Here is a 14,330-nt window from a genome sequence, read left to right as displayed (position 1 = left end):
GTTACTTGACATGTAGTACTCCGTATTACTGGCTATTGAAGTGCTTATGTATGGCAGTATTCAAAGATCATTGGCGCCTCTGTTTCACGGGGCATTCTTGCGATGTTTTGCAGTTTCGTCAGGTCGGCCCGTGTGGCTGGCCCGAGCGGTTTTGCGCCCCCAGCCTTGACATTTGCGAGATCATCGTATCCGCAGACCCGAAAACTACATAGCCATCCATAAAAACAGCTGGATTGCGTTTTGCTCTTTGCACGCGAAGTTCTTTGTTGAAGCGTGAAGCCAGCAGCCCTCTACAAGATGAAAGTTTCTTCCTTGCTGATCCCTGCTGCCCCCCAAGATGGAGAGGGTCTTCGCCGGTCCAGCAGGGCCTTTTAAACTTCAGCGTACCAGGATCGTCCATTTTCGCATCTCCTTCGAGGGTCTCACTCCCAAGCTGCCGCCTATCCCTTGAAAAATGGATGACAAGGGCCAGAGATCATCGTCTTCTGCACACTCGCAGCCTCTTTTCATCCGCCCAGCGAGTATGCTCACGGAAGGTTGAAAAGGGTCCCCCTTTTTTAACCCTGGATGATACGCCCTCGTCCGCGTCGCTCGCTCATCGTATGGATCCGGGGACATTGGCTTTGTCGGTTTTCCAATTACTCGCTCCTTCGTGGCCTGCGATGATAGCTTGAGCTTCTACATTCTTTCCGACAATCCGGGGATCTCGTTCGAACACATATCGACATGGCCATTCTGACCCTCGTTACCTTGATTGCTTCCGCTTCTTTTGCGATTGCTTTGCCATGGAGTGCTGACGGTAAGCCTCGAGACGACCGGTTCTCCACGAGAATATGGATACTGATTGCCCTTTTAACGATAGGAGCTCTGCCTCGTAGGAGAAACTCTCCTGGCACTGCCAACTCTACGCTAGTATCGTCGACCGAATCCCCAACACCTTCGTTATCCATAATTCCGCCTGCCAGCGAATCCACATGCTCCGGAAGCGTCTTTCTCTTCGGATCTGCCCCGAAGACAGTCTACACAACCGTCACCCGCACCTACATAGTCACCGGTTTCGAGCTTTTTAAATCTGGGCCCACATATGTCACACCTCTTCCGCCATGCATCACCCACGATTGTGGATCTCAGGGAAATGGCACCTGCGACACACAACCAGTCTTCACTCTACCCACTACACTTATCTCAGTCACAAAGAAAACCACTGTATTCGAAATTCCTAGCTCGGTAAACCCGCCGATGTTTTCTGGCATAGGCAGCCCTGGAGGACCTACACCACCACAAACGACCGGGGCACCTCAGGAGCCGGGTGACTTTATGAGCTGGATTGAGAGTATAGTTGAAGGAATGCGTCCATCCAGTGTACTTCGCGACAGTTCACGAATTGAGCCCAGCAGCGCGCGTCCCGAAATAACACCCCCGCCCAATGGTGGAAGGAAAAATGACGGGAAAGGCGGTACAGATAGAGTTGAACGGTACATTGGGCCTGACGGCAAAACAACATTTATACTCTCTGGAGTTCCGATAACCATCCACGACGACAAAAACACGATGGTCCTCGCCATTCCCCAGACTACTATCACCATGAATGACCATGCATTGCCCATGACTCTGGTTGCTAGCCACTCTATTCAGCCCGTTGCGCTTACCATCAATACATCCGCGGTTATTTGCAACGGGACGACGGTCCGTTTAATACAACCAAGTTCAACAAGAAGCACCGATGACGATGCCACATTGACAGGACACAGTATATCATCAAGCACCCCGTCGGCTGGAACCCGCGGAGGTGGCGCTGGCGGAGAAGGCGAGGAGCTAACGGATGGTCCGTCCACCCGGTCGCCACCCAGTATTAATAGAAACTCGGCCCAACCAACCACGGTCCCATGTGCATTGTTAATTTTATCTTTGATCTCGATAATGGTATTACTGTATGTATCTAAATGACAGTTTTTCGATTTGGTTCTCTGTATATACTTTTGAAATAAAGTCATCCCCACTGAGCAACGGCGCTTTTACTCTTCGGGGGTTGGCATTGATTAAAGTAATTTAATGGAGGATAGAATTTCCTTGAGAATTCAATTTAGGTTGGATATGTAACTAATATCTAGATGGCCCTAGCCAGGAAAACGAGTCTACAATTTATGAATGTGCTGTTACTCCTCCGTGCATATCTTGCAGCGAAGAATCAGGGCTTCGTGGCCTCCAACGCAAGTGGAGGGAAGTACGGAGTACCCAAGCGGCCAATACGGAGAGGCGTATAAAGCGTTGCCGAGTAAGTTGTCACTCTGATATCTCAGGACAATGTCCTTGATAAACCGGGGTAACCCTGCCAAGGAAGCAGGGGAAGATTGAAGAGCATTGTTTATTCCACTAAGATATGTGCCCGTTTTGAACAGAATGATGGCTTGGGTCTGGTAGTGTTACTCTGTACGGAAGTATCTGGCAACGAAACGCGATGTCGCTGTTGGCCCATCTGCTTAGTAAGCTGGATGTCACCTCATCGGTTCCATTGGACAACCTATTTAGCTACAAACTCAAATCGTTGACTTCACTGCTGCTGGAGGTTTTTTTTGAAAACAGACACATCTTTTATACCGAGCACCCATTCAATGATCCTTTGCTGAGGCTCCTACTCTCCTGGAACACCTCTCCAACCATCAATGACCGAGGTAAGCTCCCAATTTAGCCCATATTAGAGTTCAGCTGACTCGATTTGGACGCTTTTCAGTCGAACCGCACGGCCAAAGCAGCTCGTGTCCGTGATAACCAGCGGCGATCCCGCGCAAGACGGAAAGAATACATTCAAGACCTCGAGCAACGGCTGAGAGCATTTGAAAAACTCGGTGTTGAGGCGACCTTAGAAGTTCAAGCCGCCGGGAGAAAGGTCGCGGCGGAAAATGCATTGCTGCGGTCTCTGCTGAGGATTAGAGGTGTTACGGATTTCGAGGTGGAACATTATTTAAGGGCACATCGAATTACACCGGGTTCTGAAATTTCGGTGGCCGCATCCCCATCTCTATCTCAGAGCCCTTCGGATACAATAGCCAGGCAATCAACGGAGGCCTGCCGCTCGAAATCGGCGGATATTTGCCCAAGGCCAGGCGAATTACACTTGGTGAAAGAGGGGAATGGACGTCACCTAGCGCTGCAAGCCCAACCTGCCAGCCAGGATCATCCAAGACACATGTCAGAGCCTGCGGGTCTGGCGAGGCGTGAAGGATGCTGTGCAGAGCAACAGTGCGTAGGTGAACTCGATACAGGCCAAGTCACCTCGTGCGAAACCGCCGCTAGAATCATTACGATGATGCGAGGACATTTAGATCCGCAAGACGCGAGAGTAGAGCTGGGCTGCTCTACTGAAACAAGCTGCATGGTGAAGAATATGACCATTTTTGACTTGCTTGATAGGTGACACATTTGAGTCTGAGGTACCATATGCTACAATATTGTATCACCCGTATTCAATGCTCAATGATAATACAACAACCACACTTCGGTGGTTCCAAAAGCCCCATGGAGTTCTACGTGCAAAGCGATTACTCTTACTTGCCTTCCTTAACCAGGTCTGCACATTTCTCTCCGATCCCGTACGCTGGCATCTGTGTATGGCCCCCATGAAGGAGTGGCATAACACTGCAATCTGCGACACGCAATCCAGAAACGCCCCGGACACGAAGTTTCTCATCCAGGACTGCCATAGGATTTCCAGATTTGCCCATGGCACACGTTCCTGCTGCATGATAGCCTGATGATTTTGTGTCAGTTCCAAGGACACACCAAAAGATTCTTTGGAAGATATAACAGAAGAAACTCACACGTTGTCGCATGCTCTTTGACATATGGCACCCACTCTTCCCTCGTCTTATACGTATGGTGTGTCAGTTCAGGCGGCCACGACCCTTTCACAATATCCTTTGTCCCGGTGCCAGTCATGACAATCTCGTTCGCAAATCGACATGCCTCGGCCAAAACAAGCAAATCTAATGGGTCATCGAGATAATTGCAGTGAACGACCGGGTTTTCTCTTGGATCGCACGAGTTCAGTGTCACCGTGCCACGGGATCTAGGGCCAAATAGTTCTGCGATAATCGAAAATGCATGTTTATTGTCGATAGGGTATTTCGAATACTGCTTTGGACCACCATAACATTCCGTCGTGAAGAATTCGATGTTCGGTTGACTTGGCATCAGGCCCATAGGATCTCGGCCTGGCTCGTGTTTTGCCTGCGTCCAGAGCGGCTCATCTGCGAGACGATCCTCGAGTCGAGCGAAAGCAAAGGCTCCAAAGGGAAAAGTCGACAAGAAACCCGTCTTATGATTCTTCCACAGGGCGTAGCTCTTTTCCTTTGCGTCCCCATGGTAGATAAGATGGTCGTTTGTTAAGCCTTCTTTTTCTGTTTCGTAAAACATGAAGACGATCTATGTATCCACTCAGTTATGGAAATGAAACGCCTTGAACTTGGGAACACTTACAAGATGATCCATAAGATTCTTCCCTACGCCAGGTAAATCAACTTCGCAGCGAATACCATGCTTCTCCAACTCCTCCTTTGGCCCTATTCCTGATCTCATAAGAATTGCAGGACTGCAGTAAGCACCCCCACTGACAATTACTTCTCTATCCGCGTGGAAAATCTGCTGGGTCCCATCAGCAGCAATCGTTACCACGCCTTTCGCGCAGAGAGCACCCTTGTCGTCTTGTTCGAAGAGAATTCTATCGACTATAGTATCGGTCTTGATAGTTAAGTTTTTTCTTTGACAATCCTTCGTCACAAAGTCCGCAGATGTCGATCTCAGGCCTCGATACACCGTCCTCGGCGCATGCCCACATCCATGTGGTGTTTCACCAGTAGTGAACATATCAGCGTCATAGGGCAGGCCCTTAGAAACAAACGAGTCCATAATGCGTTGTGAAATCGGGGCGAGATCATGAGGCTCTATATGCAGAGGCCCACAGGATCCATGACTGCCTTCATTTGCTTGGAACCAAGGTTTTGGGTGAAATGTTTCCGCCTATATTGGGTTTTCAGCGTGCTTCAGAATCTCACATCTAGACAACAGTGGCCAAACCTTCGACATATACTGAAAGAATTCCTCCCCACTCCAGCCTTCGAGTTGCCAGTCGTCATAATCCTGTTTACACCCGCGAACACACAGTGTACCGTTGACACCACTGCAGCCACCCAGGAATTTTCCCCTACTGAGTTTCACTTGTCTGTTGTTCACACCGGGCATTGGCGGAGTTATGATATTCCAATCGGCCTCCGTGTCCAGATTGTTCAGCCACCTTTCACATTGTCAGTTTCGTCTCATGTAAGCTTGTATTATTCGTCCCTACTCACCCGCCAGTCATGTGGACATTCTCCAGGTTCTCATTGTGCTGGCCTGCTTCGACGAGAAGAACCGTGATATTTGGATCTTCGGCTAGACGCCCGGCAACCACACAGCCGGCTGTCCCTCCTCTAAATTGCGCAGTCAGGAGAGATCCGCAGCTTATATGCCCGAAGCAGGACGTTGAAACTCACCCGCATACTATGTAGTCATATGATTTCGGCTCGTTCTGTGTAGACGCCATGGCTTCCCCGATTTAATCTTCAATAAACACGAGAGAGCCAGAGGTACTAGTTAATAGGCGCTGAGCTCTCTTCTCGTGCCAAACCACAGCTTATTTAAAGCCCCAGTGCGGCATAAACGTTCGGGGAGTTCACGTCATTACCCCGCGTCTTGTATGGAGTGGGTCGAAGATGGGGTTTGCACGGGCTCCATACATGGTTATACCGGGGCAATGCATGTCCGTCAGTTTGGAAAATGAGAGATTACCGCCGGATGGTGATGAAAACAGGATTCGGAAATTCAGTGTTTATGTGTATCATTAACCACCATAACATCAAGAAGGCACAGGGGGAGGTTGGCATTGAGTATGTATGATAAAGCTACGCTGCATTTCCCTGGATATCATGTTGGAGGAAAATCGTGGGAGCGTGTCTAACGGACGAAGGGACGAGGAAAATGCAAACAGTGCCCAGAGGTAATTATATACCGTACCTATCAATGCCGGTTTCGCTAAATTCTCGGTTTGGTCTTCATTTATTGTTAGAATCTCGGATACGAAGTCTTAGAGTGCAGTGCGCTTGACGTAGCCGATAAAGCTCGACACAGTGAATACGGTAGGGTCTATCAAGAGTCTGAGATGGTTTCAATGACTGTGCGGGAAACCACCTGGAATTTTCCCGATCCAAAACTGTGTTGGCATGTCCGTTGTTGCTGGCGAGAATATTACGAGGCGTGAAGTCAGCATGAACAGAGTGTCGTGATTATCCACCAGGCCAGCGAGGATGTCGTTTCTTTCATATTCTTGCCTTCTTTGCGGAAGTGCTTCCACTGAAAAATCATTGAGCTTTCTCCCAGTCTCAAAAGGGCCGCCTTTGAATTCAAACGCGCACTAGAACCCCATTCACGCACTCAGTAGGCTTGCTTTTGGGCGTCTTTAACAGGTTACGAAATGCTCGCGAAGTTTGCGGCAGGTGTCGAGCCGTTGAGAATGACTAAGGTCCGCTCATCTTTGATCAAGCAGTTATCCCAGGATATAATCCATGATGAACTCCATGGTATTTTTCCAGGTTGAGCACCTCCTTCTAGGTCCACCGTCCTTAGGAAAGGAATGGTGGTATTCATAGCACGAAGCGCAGAGTGTCTGTTTTGTACACCATGCTCCCCAAGATGAGTGATGATGCGGCCGAAGTTTCGCATAGTCATGAAATATATCAGCGTATAGTTAAAGGATACATTGGATATATAAACATATTCAGGTTGAGGGCAAAGGGTCCAATTTAAGAGATACAAAAAGAGTGCTCTGCAAGGGAAATCAGGAAATGCAATCTTATTAGGTTAGAGCTTGAGTTGCATGTACCCTGTACATAGACACAATGAAAGTGAATACTTGCGCAGTTATCAGTTAACTTCCGGCCAGTTAATATTACATCTAAAAGCCCATTATAATATTAGAGTTGGAAATCACAAGGATGGCATGTTCGGAGAATCATGACATAAACTCTAGCTGCATCCCTGCAGCACCTTATTCTGCCTCATGACAGCCCGAGCTTTGTGGACATCCCATTGATCAATAACCCACAGGCGAAACAGAGGGGTCCTATTGAAGAGAACTGCATGCGCAGAGCACTGGAATATCTGAAAATGTACTTCAGGTATATCGGATGTCCAGGTACAGTTGTATGCTCTTTAAATTGCTTGGGATGTGATAGTTGAGTTCGAAGATAGAAAGGTACACATTCATGTCGACAGTCATGAACACTCTCCAGGTTGTGAAACATTAAGTCACTGAGAACAACCGAAGGAGTGCTTTGCAGTGGATTGCTGTGTTAGAAATATAGGACAAGCTGTAACCTCCATGGCCCTCATGAAATTCAATTTCATCTTTCTATTTCTGTTAGCCTAAATGCTAAAATTAATTAACAGTTGATGGCCGATAATGCCATAAATAATCAGAAGCAAGTAGTTGCAGAAGAAAATGTGAAGTACATGTTTGTCAAGGGACCTGTCGATACGCCTGAGAGACATATCTGATTCTTCGTTTGTGAGAAATCACTATAATGCTGTTGTCGATTGCAACCACTAAATGCACAGTTAGTAAGGAAAAGAGCATATTCAGGAAATTTATTTGGAAGGAAAGAAGTGCATGAAAGTAACCTACCAAGGGCATAGGCAAGAGTAACAGTTGGGACGATCCATCCGCTGTTGAGATAATAGTAAAAGGCACTTTCTCCGTCTTGCTCATCATATAGAGCCATTATAGAGGTCAAGGACAAACCAATGCCAATGGTGGTGGTGGTAATGATTGACAAAACCTCGCCTCTGCTCTTATGGGACTTGGAAAACCAGTGAAGCACAGCCATAAAGATGAGAACAAGTCCTGCAGCGATGAAAAAGAACCGGAACACCAGAAAGAGCTTATCGGTCAATTTGGCCAATTGCTCACTGTCTTTTTGGCTGGTAGATTTCTGGGGAGTCGCGTCAATACCAAAGGAGCGCATGATCCAGATGAAGAGCCGACCAGTAAATTCTGCGATAAGATCTCCCAGCTTTTGAGAATCTGCTTCAAGGTTTTCAATCGCCGTGATATTATTGTAGATGTAATTGAGGTCGGGAACGTCTTGAGTATTTCTGAGCCGCGCTCTGAGGTTGTGAACTATGAGTTTAAGTGTGTCAACTACCTGAGATGTCGTTTCAGACACCTTCGAGGCATTGGAGTGTTTAAACGCTGTCTCGTAGATACCCTTGGCAACACTATAAAGTACGAAAGCACGACTACCCTCAGAAGTGATGAGAATGGACATATGCAGTGGGAAGTGGAAAATAGCCCAAATCTGTTGGCGAATATATCCGAAACGATTTTCGTCGGTTTGGTCGAAATAGATCATGTACATAAAGTACTAGGTCAAATCAGTTAACCACACACATAAAGGGGTGCAGAAGAAGAGGTAACTTCTCTTGACGGTGTTAGCTTACGAGGATGATAATATAGCAAGTGATCAATATAATGGATGACGCCGTAGGATATGATGTCCCCTTAGCGATACTTGTCACCTGGCATAAGGTCAGTCAGGTAGATTAAGCGTCAACGATGCTGGAAGATGACCTACCGCTTTAGTCATTCCAACAGTACCTTCTCCTAGGACAATAAGAGTCATACCTCCGAATCGCTCAACGATCGGAGTCCCTTTGAAACTTAACACTTTCCAGATACTGGATATTGAAACCATGGCTAATGCTTCTATTGCTGGTACGATATACCATCCTAGATATGCGTATCTGCCACGTCGCATCTGCGTAGTAACAGCCAAAGCCAAAAATACCATAGCCGAAGCAAAGAGTGTTCCTGTCGTCATAATCTTTGCGCTAAGAGTCTTCTTATAGCCTCGAATGTACCAAGCCACGATGGCATACTGGAGTACAAGGACCAGCCGGGATACCATGAGGAGAAGGCCCATATTGCGGAAGCGACGTGGGTGGTTAAGAGGATCGGTGGTATCGAAATTAGGCGCGAGAACTGCGAAACCGGTCATGATTCCTAGGTGCATGCCCGTAAATATCCGCGACAAGATCGAATCCGAGTGAAATCTGAGATCGAAGAGCACAGTTTGGAACCAGTAGAACCATAGAATGGTTATGTAACCGATATATGACTTTAAATCTATGGAAGCCCGTAAGCATCAGGATTACTCAACGCTTGGATCAAGGATGAATACTTTGGACCGTGTTAATATCATGGGTTGACGTGAAGCTTCCAAGATTTGCTACGAAAAAAAGGTCGAAGAACAATTCCATCGCCGTAGCTGCGTGGCGCTTCCTGAGAACGGGTTCTTCATGATGCTGGGAACCCTTTGAGGTCGGATTGGGAGCATGTTCGCCTGGTGTACTTTGAAGTGATATCTCCTCTAAAGCTAGTGGATTCGAGGCCGGTGCCAGAGGCTTTCGCCAGTTCTGATCCGTATAATTGGGGTTGAAAATATTCTTCAGCCTCATTTTGAGGCCGTCAACTGGTAGCGTGTTAATGAAGGGTGGGAAAAGAGGTGGATGAAGATGTGAATGAACGAAGTTAAAGGACACAAGACTCAATTCCCACTATGGAAGACTTGTCCATAATAATATAGACAAAGCCAACCAGGGTGAACCAGGATTCAAATGCGGGCTGTTAAGGAGAAGTCTGCCGCGTGGACAACGTAGGTTTGTCACTTTGGCGTCAATGAAAAGTTGTTATGCTGTTTCACACAACAGGAGCATATGCCTTTTGGGCAGCGCTAACAAGAAACGAAGACACGAAGGAGGGCGCTTCAGTACGAAAACCATTATCCAATTCAGCCCTACAAGCAGGCGCCCACACAATGCAAAGGATATTAATACCGCAATCTAGACCCAGCATCAGGAGGTAAATGAAAAAGACAGGATGAAAAGAGTTAAGCTTGTTCCTCATAATCTTCTGAAACAAGCTCACTGCAGAACTACCTTGCTGCACTATTGCCCGAGGGACCACTCTCGATGTACGGAACAGACTCTAGGATTTTATGGCCCCACAGGCAGTGAGTCAAGCGCCTTGTCACGGATATATAGCCGAAAAAAAAAAAAAAATATATCACACCGAAAGCACAAGAAAATCAATATACGGGGTAAAAAGAATCCAAATCCAACGTGTTGCCACCAGACCGGTCATTCCCTGATTGCGTGAATTGTGGCTGTCGTGAACCTGTGGTTGAGGTTGAGGTTGAAGTCAACTTGTCGATCGGCGTCGATCGAGGCTTAACTAGTTAACTTTGGTGGCTGCTGATGACTTTCGTGGCTAGTTAGTTTAGGCCGTGGCTAACACGCTCACTGATGATGTGGCTGGTGTACGCGGTGCACATGCAGAGTAACAGATAAAAGAGCCTTCCAGGCAATAGATGTACAAGGAAGACTGACCAAGTTCCAGAGGAGAATAAGAGCTGAATTGATGTGGGGGCCGCTGAGTCGATTGAAGCCCCTGGCGCTTCATCGATTGTCGTAGTATCTACCAATAATGTCTCCCGTACCGTGGCTATTTGGGGGACATGGTATGCACAGCGTCCAAAGCCGGGGAATGACAGCATGATGCGGGCACAGAAATACTTAGCCGAGCGGATAACAACAAAGGCCATCATCCAATGTATCTACGGGGTACTCTGTACCTTCATGTATATTATTTGGGCCGAGGAGCTTAAAATTGATACCCAGTATGTTCGTTGTCCTTAGTCCTTCACAGTCTAAACATTTTCCCTCGACTCCTAACTCCGTCGAAAACAAAAGTATTATCAAGTGGCACGTATTGTTTTGTCAACACCTTCAAAGCTTCCTGTGCCACGAACCCCCCCGCAAGCGAAGAGATGTTGTGTAACTCTCCTACCCCAGCACGCTGAGTCTCTTGGACCGCGTTGCGGATGTTGGTTTGCGCCTCATCATCCACGCTCCCAGAGTCGTTGGCTTGAAGGGCATTGATAACCTTAGAAACAGCTCGCTGCCAGTTTCCAGGGTCGTCAAGGAACAGGTATGGCGCTGACTGAAACTTACCCTCCTGATACTCTGTAACAAGAATATCGAGAGCTCGAAGGGAGATAAATATCGATATTGGAGACTCTATATTTCCGACATTATTCCGGATAACCTTCACTGTTTCTTGCTCGGGTTCATCCACGTTTAGGAGGGGAAGATTACGCCCCTTAATAACCTTGATATGTGCCGCGTTCTTGCAAAATACTTCAATTTCCTTTTCCGAAATCGACGAGACTATTCGATCAGCACCCAGCTGGGCCTCAGCCGCACGGACGCCCGCGACTACCTCAGCTAGATCCTGTCGCGCCTTTGACTTGTATATGTTTTGTAGCGATATGTAGTCTGCAGACTGAGCCTTCATGTCTGGTAGCGACCCGGGGAGAGGCAATACACCATGTCGTTTATAAAAAGCCTTAACAGCATGAGCAATGACCCAGAAATTATCAGAGGCTGCAGTGAGGTTGCAACACTGATCCATTTCAAATATATCTCGTAAACTGCTGCGTAAAGTCCAAGGGCTAATGCTTTTCAAGACTGCAGCCGCCGCTTCATCAAAGTTCTCTTCCCCTCCTTCGGAGTTGCCCGTCCTCGCTCCGCCGCGAACCATTTCTCTAAACTCGGTTTTCTCGTTATAGGTTTGCGGGTATATTCCACCGTGGCTCTTTTTCCATTTTTCGAGGTAGTGTAGTAGAAGTAATAGATACGGCACGTGTCCGTGTTGGTGGTCGTCAAGGGCGTCTAGATTTTCCACCTTTTTCGCAACAGCGAGTAACTCTGGCCATGGATTTGTGAGTCGAAGATCCTGCATGGAGTCTGGGTCTGGATGTGTTTCAACGACCGGAAATACGGACGGCAGTTGTAGGGAAAATGAGCAATAGAAACCAACCGAGTGGGTGTATATTAAGGGAATGGAAAGCTCGTGTGTTCGTTGGGAGATGATCTGTAGAGTAGATTGTCTCATCGGACCTGTAACAATGACAAGACTATAGGATGCTAGAAAGCGAGGTTGTTGTCCTAAAATTTCTAAGATAGGCTATAGAACCGCTTAGCCCCTTATCATCGACGTAGGGAAAATTAACATATCGCTTACCTGTGACGACCATATCCCCTCAACGTCCGGATTCAGCTCCCGCAAGTAGTTGCATGTCTCCACCGCTCTTGACTTTCCCAGGCTATCCTCGCTCAAGAAGAAATTCACGCCTAAATCAGCTTCCGTCACTGTCGCCGGGTCAACGATCGTGTACCCACCGATTCCCGGCAGAACTAGGTTCTTGAGCGTTTCGACACCGACGACTCCTGTGAGAGGTGCATTGTCGCTATCCACGGGGCCGTCTGAGTTAACAAGGAGAACCCGAGAATCTTCGAGAGCCTGTTGACCGCTAGCTGCCCAGAGTCGGAGCTGGCGGTCATACTTCCTCTCTTTTGACGTTGGGCCGGCGAAAGTAGACGCAAATGACTGTGTCATTGATGAACTCTTGTGAGGCTGCAGCGCGTTTAATGGTTTGTAAAGTGAAGCCGGCCCTGTTGAGTCTGTCAAGCAGCCAGTGAATCGTTGTTGACAACTTGGATCTCACAACGGTGACATCGTTGAGCCAAGGCGGCGGGGGGGAGGATATCTCCTGGCTAACTAACTACGGAGCACCCCACAGACAAATGGCTTAGTCAGCAGTTCAGCTGAGTTGGAACTTATCGATAAGAGGTCCTCCACACAAAGAGCAGCGTTTTCGGCAGTGAATCAAGCCTATGTAAGATGTGAAAGCAAACTATACTTTTGAATATGTTTTTCATCGCAGGACATAGTAGTCAAGCTGGGGTTTCACATCGCATATTCCACAATTTCATCGTAGAAGTATTATCTTCCAAGTATCATTAGTTAGAAATCATAATCTTAATAGACACTGGGGCTCTTGAAGCTCAACAGTTCAACTCTTATTTCGCCCCCTTTCCTTTGGCCTCGGTCTCACCGAGCTCCCTGATGAATACTTTAACTGTGCCCTCCGGAATATCGTCCATGCCATCTTCAAATCCCGGGCTAACCCCAATTGCCAAGTACTTTCCATTTGAACTGAACGCCAGCGCGGCTACACTGCTCGGGTATTTCTGATATTGCCGGATTCTTCTCTTCGCAACTCCATCCCACAACGCAACCACTCCATCACCACCTCCAGACGCGAAAGTGCCGAAAATTGGATGAAACGCTAATGCATTCACGGGATACACCACGTCCACACCATCCACATTCTGCCGATGGCATTTAAACGCGTACTTCCGATCTTGTGATTCTGGCGATGGATCGAACCATTCCACCGCCACGCGTCCTTCAATACTGGAGGATGCATATCCGGCATCATTAGGCATGCATGCTACAGCTCGTGTCATGAATTTAAGACTGCTCTCGCGGCGTTGCCAGGGCTCGATGTCGAGTTTGTTTGGTGAAGGGGCGGCTCCCGATTCTTCAGTGAATGTCGCTAGAGCATGAAGATCATAGATATGGAGAGTGCGAGACGCCATTGCGACCACCAATCTTGTGGGCGTGATGGAGAGAGAGAACGGCTTTGAAGGAAGTGGAATGGTGGCGGGAGTGATAGCGACGTCGGTGCCAGTTCGGTGGATGTGTAAAGTTGAGTCCCATGATGCAGAGATTAAGATCTTATGTTCTTTGCTGTAGACAACGGATTTCACTCCTGCCTCATGTGAGCTGAGGACCGTTTGCGAAGACGAAGACACGTTGATCCTGTAAGCTTTGGATTAGTCAAGGAAGACAAATAGCTCCCGAATCAAAAGGCCGCGGACTTGCCTCTTAACATCCCAATCTAGACCACCTGTATATAGCTCATCTTCATCCTCCCCAAAGCAAACGTCCAAAACCGGTGCTCGATGTTCAAACTTCGCAATAAGCGTCCCTTCACCAAGCTGCCCTGTTTTAGGATCCCGGAGATCATACAGATATACATTGTTGTCCCACGACGATACAGCAAATCGTGTCGACTCTGGGGCTGGGGAAAACTTGACGGCGGAAATCGCGTCCGTCGGGGATTCTGGGACAGCGAATTGGTCTATTGCGAGCGTTTAGCATGCGCCGCGAAAATATTTTGGGATGATTAATTGCGAAAGTACCAGAGGGCATAACGTACTTGAAGCCATATGAACCGCGATACTACGATAGATTTAAAAAATAATGAAGCAATTGTGCAAATCGATTTTAGCTTGAAGGGTGGTCCTGTTCACCTGAGTTGCCTGCTCATCGA

The 14,330-nt window shown here is 47.7% G+C and overlaps 7 protein-coding genes across 7 annotated transcripts; 2 read left to right on the top strand and 5 right to left on the bottom strand.

Moving 5' to 3' along the window:
• Positions 1-44: 44 nt before the first annotated feature.
• On the bottom strand, positions 45-618 carry CIMG_12403 (uncharacterized protein; the record flags this gene model as incomplete). Its single annotated transcript, XM_012358762.1, has 2 exons — positions 45-290; positions 388-618. 2 exons carry the CDS (start codon positions 616-618, stop codon positions 45-47), a joined length of 477 nt encoding a protein of 158 aa, XP_012214185.1.
• Positions 455-2,077, top strand: CIMG_09680 (uncharacterized protein). Its single transcript, XM_001240058.2, has 2 exons — positions 455-799; positions 863-2,077. Exons 1-2 carry the CDS (start codon positions 727-729, stop codon positions 1,945-1,947), a joined length of 1,158 nt encoding a protein of 385 aa, XP_001240059.1. The 5' UTR covers positions 455-726; the 3' UTR covers positions 1,948-2,077.
• Positions 2,078-2,567: 490 nt separating this feature from the next.
• Positions 2,568-3,514, top strand: CIMG_12404 (uncharacterized protein). The gene is made up of 2 exons (XM_012358763.1): positions 2,568-2,672; positions 2,732-3,514. The coding sequence occupies exons 1-2, from the start codon at positions 2,664-2,666 to the stop codon at positions 3,413-3,415; spliced, it is 693 nt and encodes a 230-aa protein (XP_012214186.1). The 5' UTR covers positions 2,568-2,663; the 3' UTR covers positions 3,416-3,514.
• Positions 3,371-5,578, bottom strand: CIMG_09681 (GMC oxidoreductase; the record flags this gene model as incomplete). The annotated part of the gene is made up of 6 exons (XM_001240059.2): positions 3,371-3,748; positions 3,819-4,422; positions 4,477-5,016; positions 5,074-5,290; positions 5,346-5,465; positions 5,529-5,578. 6 exons carry the CDS (start codon positions 5,576-5,578, stop codon positions 3,546-3,548), a joined length of 1,734 nt encoding a protein of 577 aa, XP_001240060.1. The 3' UTR covers positions 3,371-3,545.
• Positions 5,579-7,359: 1,781 nt separating this feature from the next.
• On the bottom strand, positions 7,360-9,610 carry CIMG_09682 (uncharacterized protein). The gene is made up of 5 exons (XM_001240060.2): positions 9,270-9,610; positions 8,664-9,214; positions 8,530-8,607; positions 7,715-8,453; positions 7,360-7,635 (listed from the first exon to the last, which is right to left on the bottom strand). Exons 1-5 carry the CDS (start codon positions 9,544-9,546, stop codon positions 7,550-7,552), a joined length of 1,731 nt encoding a protein of 576 aa, XP_001240061.1. The 5' UTR covers positions 9,547-9,610; the 3' UTR covers positions 7,360-7,549.
• A 921-nt stretch (positions 9,611-10,531) lies between these two features.
• On the bottom strand, positions 10,532-12,637 carry CIMG_09683 (amyloid beta protein binding protein 1). Its single transcript, XM_001240061.2, has 2 exons — positions 12,173-12,637; positions 10,532-12,115 (listed from the first exon to the last, which is right to left on the bottom strand). The coding sequence occupies exons 1-2, from the start codon at positions 12,545-12,547 to the stop codon at positions 10,790-10,792; spliced, it is 1,701 nt and encodes a 566-aa protein (XP_001240062.2). The 5' UTR covers positions 12,548-12,637; the 3' UTR covers positions 10,532-10,789.
• Positions 12,638-12,788: 151 nt separating this feature from the next.
• Positions 12,789-14,301, bottom strand: CIMG_09684 (nuclear pore complex subunit). The gene is made up of 3 exons (XM_001240062.2): positions 14,217-14,301; positions 13,880-14,138; positions 12,789-13,816 (listed from the first exon to the last, which is right to left on the bottom strand). The coding sequence occupies exons 1-3, from the start codon at positions 14,224-14,226 to the stop codon at positions 13,012-13,014; spliced, it is 1,074 nt and encodes a 357-aa protein (XP_001240063.2). The 5' UTR covers positions 14,227-14,301; the 3' UTR covers positions 12,789-13,011.
• Positions 14,302-14,330: the final 29 nt, after the last annotated feature.

Source organism: Coccidioides immitis (genome assembly GCF_000149335.2).
Source record: "Coccidioides immitis RS genomic scaffold supercont3.2, whole genome shotgun sequence".
Taxonomy (NCBI): domain Eukaryota; kingdom Fungi; phylum Ascomycota; class Eurotiomycetes; order Onygenales; family Onygenaceae; genus Coccidioides; species Coccidioides immitis.
Note: the sequence above shows the minus strand (reverse complement) of the source record. Positions and strands in the feature narration are given on the sequence as shown.

Coding starts and splice junctions, on each gene's coding strand:
- CIMG_09680 (XM_001240058.2), top strand. CDS start 727: ATGGCCATTCTGACCCTCGTTACCTTGATTGCTTCCGCTTCTTTTGCG. Junction 800..862: donor TTTGCCATGGAGTGCTGACG/GTAAGCCTCGAG, acceptor TTTTAACGATAG/GAGCTCTGCCTCGTAGGAGA.
- CIMG_09682 (XM_001240060.2), bottom strand. CDS start 9,546: ATGAGGCTGAAGAATATTTTCAACCCCAATTATACGGATCAGAACTGG. Junction 8,454..8,529: donor CTTGCTATATTATCATCCTC/GTAAGCTAACAC, acceptor GATTTGACCTAG/TACTTTATGTACATGATCTA. Junction 7,636..7,714: donor TACTCTTGCCTATGCCCTTG/GTAGGTTACTTT, acceptor CTGTGCATTTAG/TGGTTGCAATCGACAACAGC.
- CIMG_09683 (XM_001240061.2), bottom strand. CDS start 12,547: ATGACACAGTCATTTGCGTCTACTTTCGCCGGCCCAACGTCAAAAGAG. Junction 12,116..12,172: donor AGGGGATATGGTCGTCACAG/GTAAGCGATATG, acceptor GCGGTTCTATAG/CCTATCTTAGAAATTTTAGG.
- CIMG_09684 (XM_001240062.2), bottom strand. Junction 13,817..13,879: donor CTAGATTGGGATGTTAAGAG/GCAAGTCCGCGG, acceptor CAAAGCTTACAG/GATCAACGTGTCTTCGTCTT.